At 51.1% G+C, this 10629-nt stretch overlaps 1 protein-coding gene across 1 annotated transcript in view; it reads left to right on the forward strand.

Annotated features, from left to right (window-relative positions):
• The window catches only part of Zfhx3 (zinc finger homeobox 3), a 235644-nt gene that overhangs the window by 70582 nt on the left and 154433 nt on the right, over positions 1–10629 (forward strand). Inside the window, exon 2 of the mRNA XM_021220667.1 lies at positions 7520–10302. Within this exon, the coding sequence (XP_021076326.1) occupies positions 7566–10302 (2737 nt within the window). The 5' untranslated portion in view covers positions 7520–7565. The remainder of the gene's footprint in view (positions 1–7519; positions 10303–10629) is intronic.

Genomic DNA, 10629 nt, shown 5'->3' on the forward strand with positions numbered 1-10629 from the left:
TCTTTCTTTCTTTCTTTCTTTCTTTCTTTCTTTCTTTCTTTCTTTCTTTCTTTCTTTCTTTCTTTCTTTCTTTCTTTCTTCTTGATTGTTTTTCACTAAGGTAAGAAATGTAGCCAAAAGTTGTGATCTATCTTGTTGTTGTTGGAGTATTATGTGAAAGTCTACCCTAGTTAAAATGGTCTATTGGTTTGTCCTCTCCAACCAGAGGACTCTACCCAGAAGCCTCAGCTGCAGGAAGACTGGTGTTCTGTTCTGTTCTTCTCATACTCCCTTGCCCAGCTTTGTAGCCTCTGCCCCTTCTTGAAGCCGAGGCAAGAGGGAATTTCCCATAAAGATAAGGGCCTACACATCTGGGTGGGTTTTTATAGTGCATGCGTATTTTTGGAGAGTTTTGTTCTAGACAGTTCAGTTTTCTTTTGACATTATTGCAGGTATCAAAGGAAGTTTTAAAAGCAGAACAGAGAATTCCCGTTCTTGGGCTGGAGCAACAGCTCAGTGGCTCAGAGCATCGATTGCTCTTCAGGAGGACCTGGGTTCGATTCTCCCTTGGCAGCTCACAGCTGTACATCACTCCAATTGCAGGGGATCTGACATGCGCACACACACATACGTGCAGGCAAAACGCCAGTGCACATAAAATTAAAATAAGTCATTTAAAAAATTCCTATCTTATCTGTAGTCATTTTGCAACATATTTGCGTGTTATGCATACATGTACATATACATACCACATACTTGCACATGTTTCTCATTAAGGTTTTTTTTTTCTTTTTCTTTAATAGCAAGACAGGGTTTTACTATGTAGCCCATGATGGCTTCAAACTTAGCTTCCACAGCTTTCTTGCCTCTCCCTCCTCAGTGCTGGGATTGGAGGTGTGTTTTACCATCCTAGCTCCTTACACTGTTTAAGGATAGAGGCACCATGCCCCCACCCATCCAAGCACGACTTCTGACAGAATATCCCGTGTTAGCATGCCAGGCCCTTCTGAGATGACATTGATGTTTCTGAAGAGCATAGCATGACCTGTAGACCTCCCTCAATCTGGGTTCATCCGATGTTCCTTGTTGAGTAGATTTAGACATGATGCTTTGGGCAGGGAGTCAGTTGCCGTAGTGTTCCCCTCAGAGGATCCCACCAGAAATTGCACGATGTCTGTCTGTCTATGTCTGTCTGTTTGTCTGTCTCACTGCTGGTCACTTGATTAAGCTGGTATCTGCCTGGCCTCTCTCTGCTGTAAGGTTACTGTTTTCTTCTGTAGTAAGAGGCTGTGAGGGAAACTCAGATTTTAAAATGCCCTTCCTTTAGTGTGAGTGTCCACTGTTTATCCCCGGAATGGATTATTATTAGTGCAATGGTCACAGAAGGATGGATGATTTCTGGACTGGACAGTCTTGTTTTGCTCGGTTTTGGTTTTGGTACATGTATTAACTCCTTAGGTTTCTACCCTGAGGAAGAACTTTGCTGTCACATCTGTTTGTTTGTTTGCGTGGAGTTGTGAATTCTGACTTTAAGCATCATGTGTCAGCCCTTCGCTCTTTCTTGTTTTCTCGTTCCATTCATCCCTGGTATGACTGACAGGAGCCCCTCCAGCTCACTGTCCACCTGAGACGTCAGCTCAGGTGCTCTTTAATGGAGAGATGCTCTGAGCGCATCTTACACTCTTCCTGCTTCAGCCTAAGCACTGGCCACTTATCCAAAGACCCGTTCCAGTTCCCTTGGCAGGGCACGTCTTAGAGTGTGAGGAGGGATGAGGGGAGGTGTGTTCACAGGTCATCCCTCATTCTCTCGATGTGTTGTAATTTCTATCATGACCTTAGCTTTTCTTTTTCTTTCTTTCTTTCTTTCTTTCTTTCTTTCTTTCTTTCTTTCTTTCTTTCTTTCTTTCTTTCTTTCTTTCTTTCTCCATCATTTTATTAATCAGTGATCACATCTGGGTTGCCAAGGATACAGAGGTGGGTCACGTGGAGCCTGACCTCATGTGTTCGCAGGTGAGACACATGAGTCAACCAGAGAGTCAGACATGGCATCCATGTGACCTGAATTGTTGCCTTTGACCATGTGTGGACTTAACAACTCCAGGCTTACCTAGTTACAGTTCCGTCTGGTTAGTTTGGGTCTCGTGTTCCAACTGGGCAAAGTCACCCCCACCCCCCCACCCCCGGCCTCCTCCACCCCAATTCTACTTTTAGTTTTTCCTTGTTAAATTTCTTTGCCCTACGTGGTGACTGTGTCTTCTTGCTGTCACTCCCCAAGGTGTTGATCTAAATGAGTGTAATAGAGACAAGACAGCGTCAGGTAGCCCGGTCAGTGGGTGTCCCATCCCCCATGTTGGCTAGAAGTGATGACATCCACCTTCATGCAGACTCTATCATTTGAGAGATCTTGTCCTCCAGATGGAAATCTTCGGGGAACCTCACTGAACACTCTTGGCTGGACTTCTCAGGTCGCCGCCGAGTCTGCTTGGTTTCCTTTATGTGTGCTCTCACGGGCCATTTGCTGAGGCTCTCCCCCTCTGCCGAGAGGTTTTTCCTCACTCAGAGGAAGCTGTGTAGACTTAGGGAGCACTCAGGGTTTCCCTGTGTAATAGCCCTGGCTGTCCTGGACTCACAGAGATCTGCCTGCCTCTGCCTCCCAAGTGCTAGGATCACAGGCGTGCGCCGCCACCTAGAGCCCATTCCTTTAACTATGACAATGATGCTCCCATACATCACTCTTTCCCTTGTCTGGCTTTGGGAGGCACGGTACTTACTATACACACTATGCTCATTTGTGGTCCCCTCCTCAGGAGAACGTAAGTGTTCCCTAGCACCCATCCAGACATATGGTCTGAGTGGTCCCCGATCTTGAAACAGTCTCTGGGTACAGGAAGATCTAATGCAGACTGGCTGTCACCATGCTTGGCTGTCATCTCTTTTGACAAGAGACACCAAAGGAGAAATATCCCCAGAGTGTAAGAAACACAGATCCTACAGCAGCTATCATTTAAGCTACCTCAATTTTACATCTCTGAAATGGGTATAAGAATAGCACCCACCCTAGAGCGATTATGATTAAGCCTGTTGGTATTGATTCGGTACCTAACTCATTCAGTGATGGTTTCCATTAGAAAGCCTTTAAAGAAGCTTTGGGGGGAAGTCTGGCACAAGGGAGGAAATGAACTCACCCATAACTCCACCTTCTCGAATTTACCGTCCTAACATTTTTTCATAGAAATATATGATGATGGCTTTATGTTTAGCAACACACACTTGACTCCATTTGCAGCAGATCAGTTTGCAGAGCTTGTAAACGTTTTCTTCAGCATCATCAACCTTATAACATGTTGAATTCCATGAACTGTAATTTATTTAGTCTCTTGTTTTTGCCCAAGTATTTCCATCTCCCCCCACTTTTTTTTTTTTCCTTTGGTCATAAATCTTATTATGAACAATCTCATACATCCACACATCTCCTGGGTTGTTTCCTTAGAATAAATTCCTGGAATGGAGAAATTGCTGAGTCAAAACATGTTGGCAGCGTGTGCTGTGCACTGCCTGGGTCCCAGGAGAAGGGTGATCCTTGCATTTCTCCCTAGGGCAGGGCAAGGAGTCCCCAGACGACCAGGCACCTTTGCCTGCTGACTGACATCTCTGGTGATGCCCTGCAGGTTCTCCACAGAGGCAACAGTTTCTCTTGCTGTCTCTATTCTCTTTGTTTTTCTTGCTTTCCCCCTTTGTTTCCCTTCTTGGTTTCCTGCCAAACAGCCCCTCGTGAAAGGACCGCCTAATTAACCCTGTGCTAATTAACAATTTAAAATTACACAGTGTGACTGTTCATGTTTAATTCGCTGGGAGCTGAAGCAGCAGCAGGAGCCCCCTCCCCTTCCTAAGAACCACCCACCCCTACTCAGCCTACCAGAACTGCAGCATTTCACTCACCTCTCCATCCTCCCCCTGCCTCCTTCATAGAGTAAGACTGAACTCTCCTTACAACAAACACCCTTTCACTTTAAAGAGGGGGAGATAGTTGCCAAGATGAGTGTGGCAGACCTGGTAGCATTTTATCCTTAAAAAGCAATCTTTTAAAGAGATTGATATTTCCAAAACTGCAATGGGCCTTAAAACAGAACTGCGAGACAGACAGACAGACAGACAGACAGACAGACAGACAGACAGACAGACACACACACACACACACACACACACACACACCTCTTTGTATTGGGGGATTTTTAAGGTGCTGGAATTCCTGTGCGCTGAGTCCTTTTCAATGGCAGATTTAAATGCTAGGCAGAGCAAAGGGGCAAGCAACAGTGCGTGCGCGCACAAACGCCTGCCGATGGATCGCTTCCTCGCCTACCCTCGAATTTTGTCATTGGAAAGATGTGCTTTATAAGATCTGCACTGAATTCCTAAACAAGTAGCATTGGAGTGTAGTTATTTGAGGCCATTTAAAGGGAGCCTACAGGAGTTGCCAGGGGAAGAAGAATTGGCCTGCAGGAAGGGTTGAGAGTTCCGGGTGAGCCAGACTGGAGTGTCTGTGGGATGGGGTCAGGGCTTTGAGGAGCGAGTTTAGGGGGCCGGAGAGGTTTGTGAATGCTGAGTGGCAGGGCTTCCCGTGAAAGTGTGGGGACCCACTTGGTTCCCAGGCCGCCCTCTGTAACTGAAGAGCATTGATTTTACGGGAAACCATGTTTACAGACAGAGCGCTGATCGACCTGCCGAGTTGACTTCTGCCTCCTTAAGTAAGAACTACCTTTTTCTTATTGACTGGCTGATAAACAGAGCAAGCTCGCTGGGTGGGAGAGTAGTGGATGCCCCGAGGCCCATGAGCTGCCAGACTGGGCAGGATGAAGAGACTGCTTCATGTCAGCGCACACCCACCCCCCTTCCCCTGTCTATTCCTTCTTCCCTGCATCTGCTAGGGACCGAGGCAGAGGATGATACATGTAGCCTTCCTGTCCCGGCAATATGGAAACACAGGCTGGTCGTCTGGTGAAGATGCCGTGAAACAGCATCTCAGACTTTCATTCAGGTTCCCCAGAGATGATGTGGATCTGACAGTTCTGTTTGGGGTTCGGTGCGAACCTGCATTTTTATTTTTCAGGACAGTGCTATTGACGTCATCTCCTTAAAAAGTTTTGCCTGCAGTCAGTGGGTATGGAGGAGACGCTCTAACACAGGCATCCTGGCCCTGGAAACTGGGCTCTCTCTCCCACCTGCATCTTTATGGACTGTTACCTTCCTAGGATTGACCCCCGGACCCAATGTCCCAGCTCCCTGACTTTCATAACTAGTCACCCACTTGGGAGTAGGGAACAAATTAAGGGAGATTCATTCTCATTCTCTTATATATATTCTTTCTCTTTCTCTTTCTCTCTCTCTCTCTCTCTCTCTCTCTCTCTCTCTCTCTCTCTCTCTCTGTCTGTCTGTCTGTCTGTCTGTCTGTCTGTCTGTCTCTGTTGTTGTATTCTGTTTTTAAAGTCCCAGCCCCTTAGCTGGCCAGTTCATGGAGGAGGAAGAAGAGAGCCAGGCAAGCAAAGCCCACCAATTAATTGGTAAATGCTAGCAGGTTTCTCTGGCCCAGCCCAGGCTGGAGAGGAGATTGGCTTTGCTGTCAATAAACAAGTCCCTGGTGCAGCATCAAAGCTGTTCTTCTTTATCAATCGTGGCCTCCCCTTCCCGCATGTTCCTGTAACTTACCAAGCATTTATGACATTGATTTTACAATCGGGCTGTTAACCCTCCCGCCCCTTCAGACCTGCCATCCTTTTGGGCTTGAACTGTCAATCAGGTGTCATCTAGCCAATCAGGGAAGTCCTTAGGAAGTGCCTCCTCAGATTCTCACCTAGATCCCAGCTAAGCCTTGTGGGAAGCCCTGTCTCATTCGCCACTGGGGCTGGTTTAGTGCAGTGATTTGTTTGAAGCGAACAGGTCGTTTCTAAGGCACACAGAACTTTTACCATCACAGAGGCCAAGGTTATCAGTCGATTGGTCAAGTGCATACGTGAGAGTCTTAAACCAATTGTGGCACATCCTTTTGGAGGCTTCTGCAAGCCTGCCTTCTCCTCCTTTTCCCGAGGGGGAGCTGTTGGCTCACTATGCAGTCGAGCCTGGAGAAATACAGAAAGTCAAAGACAAGGTTGGCAGGAGATGGAGGGAGAGGAAACCTAGCCAAAAGCTTTGTGTGCTGCTCATGAATGAGCTAGATGGCAGAGCAGGGGCCAGATGGCCTGGGGTCTGTGGCTCAAAGACTGAACTGGTGAGAGGTGCCGAGCCACCTGTAGGAGACCTGCAACAAGGCTATAACGTCCCCCCCCCCCCAGGAGGTGATGGTGCAGGAGCCAGGCAGCCTGTGATCTGTTGCTACCTTCCCCAGGGACATGAGCTCTCAGAGGGCAAGTTCAGCTCAGTAGCACTCTGGAGTCGGAAACGGAAAAGCCCCAGGGCTGAAGGACAGCTGCTGGGCTAGCAACTAATAACCAAGAGGCAGCTGTGGAAGCCTGCCTTGCTAAGCCCAGCTGCCGCCTCTGCCTTTGCTGGGGGAAAACCACCCCATGCGAGGCGCATGGCGAACAGGCTCCCTGCAGATGGACTGAGGAGGTATTGCTCCCCAAGGAGGCACTGGCCCATTGAGAGTCTGGCCAGTCCCATCCGTGGTGCCTTCCTAGTTTCACCGTGAAGTCTGCTGAACTCCAGACAAGGGAGCTTTTCTGGTTTGGGGGTGAAGGAGATGGGAATTTGGGGGGAAGTGGTCTTCTCTTCAGTTTGGTGGTCAAGAGTCATGGCACCGGCCTCTGTTGAGATTTACCCTGGAAGGTTTACTGCTTGGGAAATGTGACTTCTGATGTTTCCGAGCCCCGAAGGGGAGGGATGTGGGCCGTTGTCCCCCTTGAGCCCTTTTCGGGATGTACCTAAGCCTTTACCTTTGCCCTCTGACCACTGTAGACCTTTGAACTTACCAAACCTGACACAGGGCCACAGCTCAGTTTGCCAGTCTCTTTCTGAAGGTGGCCACAGCTTCTTCCCCTCATCCTCCCTGGTGTCCCCCCTCCCCCGACCCCCCCAGTGCAATCGACCTGCTACAGATGGCTTCATGTAAGTTATCTGTATGTGGGGGGGCGTTCTGTGACCTCATTGGGGTACTGGAAAGATGCTAAGCCTCCTCCACTATGCCTCCCTGCCCAGCCTGTCTCAAAGCCCCGATGCCATGCATGGAGTGAAAATTCCAATGGATGGAACTGTAGAGTGACAGTGTGAAGTCTAAGGGGCTTATTCCTGACCGCTTCCCCGTTTCCCACTCACTGCATGGACCCAGCTGTGTCGTCCATGGTGCCTCTTGCCCTCTCTGTACCACCGTGTAGGGCCATGTCCCCCAGTCTGCCCTCTGCCCTGCAAGCTCTGTGTCGTGGGTGTGGAGAGAAGCTTTCTTAGAGCACCCCACGCGGGGACTTTAGCCTCGGCCCTCCTAACCTCTTTCCTTTCTCTCTCTCTTTCCCCTCTCTCCCTCCTCCCCCCCACCCTCGTCTCCGCCCTTCAGGTCCGATCCGTACTGGGTGCAATGAAAGCTCCAAGCAGGCCTTACCATGGAAGGCTGTGACTCGCCCGTCGTCTCGGGGAAGGACAATGGGTGCGGGATCCCTCAGCACCGGCAATGGACTGAACTCAACAGCGCCCACCTCCCCGACAAACCCAGTAGCATGGAGCAGCCCACAGGCGAGAGCCATGGGCCCCTGGACAGCCTGAGGGCCCCCTTCAATGAGCGCCTCGCGGACAGTGGCACCTCCGCTGGGCCGCCCGCCGAGCCTGCCAGCAAGGAGGTCAGCTGCAACGAGTGCTCAGCCTCCTTTTCCAGCCTCCAGACCTACATGGAGCATCACTGCCCTGGCACGCATCCCCCGCCGGCCCTGCGAGAGGAGAGCGCCAGCGACACCAGCGAGGAGGGCGAGGAGGAGAGCGATGTGGAGAACCTGGCCGGGGAAATCGTCTACCAGCCAGATGGCTCCGCGTACATTGTCGAGAGCCTGAGCCAGCTGGCCCAGAGCGGGGCCGCGTGTGGTGGCAGCAGCAGCAGCAGCGGCAGTGGCAGCGGGGCTGTCCCCTCGCTCTTCCTGAACTCTCTCCCCGGGGTGGGGGGGAAACAAGGGGACCCTTCGTGTGCTGCACCCGTGTACCCGCAGATCATCAACACTTTCCACATAGCCTCATCCTTCGGGAAATGGTTTGAAGGCTCAGACCAGGCCTTCCCGAATACCTCAGCCCTGGCGGGGCTCAGCCCTGTCCTGCACAGCTTCCGCGTTTTTGACGTGCGACACAAAAGCAACAAGGATTACCTGAACAGCGATGGTTCTGCCAAAAGCTCCTGCGTATCCAAAGATGTTCCCAACAATGTGGACCTGTCCAAATTCGATGGCTTTGTGCTCTACGGCAAGAGGAAACCCATTCTGATGTGTTTCTTGTGCAAACTCTCCTTTGGGTATGTCCGTTCGTTTGTGACCCACGCGGTGCACGACCATCGAATGACCCTGAGCGAAGAGGAGCGGAAACTTCTTAGCAATAAGAACATCTCCGCTATCATCCAAGGGATTGGCAAAGACAAGGAACCCCTTGTAAGTTTTCTGGAACCAAAAAACAAAAACTTTCAACACCCTTTAGTTTCCACAGCTAACCTCATAGGCCCCGGACACAGTTTTTATGGTAAATTTAGTGGCATTCGCATGGAAGGGGAGGAGGCCCTCCCAGCCGTAGCTGCTGCTGGCCCTGAGCAGCCCCAGGCTGGTCTCTTGACCCCCAGCACCCTCTTGAACCTTGGCGGGCTCACCAGCTCGGTCCTGAAGACCCCCATTACCTCAGTCCCCCTGGGGCCTCTGGCTTCTAGTCCTACCAAATCCTCAGAGGGCAAGGACTCTGGGGCAGCTGAAGGAGATAAGCAAGAATCGGGGGATCATCAGGACTGCTTCTCCGAGAAAGTAGAGCCAGCCGAGGAAGAGGAGGCAGAAGAGGAGGAAGAGGAGGAGGAAGAGGCGGAGGAGGAGGAGGAAGAGGAGGAGGAAGAAGAGGAAGAGGAAGAGGAGGGCTGCAAAGGACTCTTTCCAAATGAGCTGGAGGAGGAGCTGGAGGACAGGCCCCCTGAGGAGTCTGGGGCCCCCGCAGGTGGTAGCAGCAAAAAGGACCTTGCTCTCTCAAACCAAAGCATTTCTAACTCCCCCTTAATGCCTAATGTGCTCCAGACCCTGTCGAGGGGCCCAGCTTCTACTACTTCTAACTCTGCTTCTAACTTTGTTGTCTTTGATGGTGCGAACAGGAGGAGTCGTTTAAGCTTTAACAGTGAGGGCGTCAGGGCCAACGTGGCAGAGGGCAGGAGGCTGGACTTCGCTGACGAAAGTGCCAATAAAGACAGTGCCACAGCACCAGAACCAAATGAAAGCACAGAGGGCGACGATGGGGGCTTTGTCCCTCATCACCAGCACGCTGGCTCCCTCTGCGAGCTTGGGGTCGGGGAGTGCCCCTCAGGTAGCGGTGTGGAGTGCCCCAAATGTGACACGGTCCTGGGCTCCTCACGCTCGCTGGGCGGCCACATGACCATGATGCATTCTCGTAACTCGTGTAAGACGCTCAAGTGCCCCAAGTGCAACTGGCACTATAAGTACCAGCAGACACTGGAGGCGCACATGAAGGAGAAGCACCCGGAGCCGGGGGGCTCCTGCGTCTACTGCAAAAGCGGGCAGCCCCACCCGCGCTTGGCACGAGGCGAGAGCTACACGTGTGGTTACAAGCCTTTCCGCTGCGAGGTGTGTAACTACTCCACAACTACCAAAGGCAACCTCAGTATTCATATGCAGTCCGACAAACATCTCAACAACATGCAGAACCTGCAGAACGGAGGGGGCGAGCAGGTCTTCAGCCACAGCGCCGGGGCTGCAGCAGCCGCTGCGGCTGCAGCTGCGGCCGCCGCCAACATCGGCAGCTCCTGTGGCGCCCCCTCCCCCACCAAACCAAAAACCAAACCCACGTGGCGGTGTGAGGTGTGCGACTACGAGACCAACGTGGCCAGGAACCTCCGCATTCACATGACCAGTGAGAAACACATGCACAACATGATGCTGCTCCAACAGAACATGACCCAGATCCAGCACAACCGCCACCTGGGGCTCGGCAGCCTCCCCTCGCCCGCCGAGGCCGAGCTCTACCAGTACTACCTGGCCCAGAACATGAACCTGCCCAACCTGAAGATGGACAGTACCGCTTCGGATGCCCAGTTCATGATGAGTGGATTCCAGCTGGATCCTACAGGGCCCATGGCCGCCATGACGCCTGCTCTAGGTGAGGCTAACCTCTTCCTTCCCTCCCTTCCGGCTTGGTGTGTTTTTAACCACAGGGGTTTCCTAGGGGTGGACGCGGACATGTAAGAATAGGTTGGGGCAGGCCTGTGTGTGAATTGGTTTTGATTTTTTTTTTTTTATCTTCTTTTTTTTTTAAAAAAAAAAAATGGAAATGTCTGACAATCCAGTGTTTTTCCTCCAGGATATCAAGCCCACACCCCATGTGTGCATATGGAAGATTTTATGCACGGGACAGAGCTGTAATTGTATTCTGGCTACTTTGGACCAGGATTAAAACTTGAGTGGTGCCTCTAGTTTTTTTTTTTTT

The sequence above is a fragment of the Mus pahari genome, chromosome 20, assembly GCF_900095145.1.
Source record: "Mus pahari chromosome 20, PAHARI_EIJ_v1.1, whole genome shotgun sequence".
Classification (NCBI taxonomy): Eukaryota; Metazoa; Chordata; class Mammalia; order Rodentia; family Muridae; genus Mus; species Mus pahari.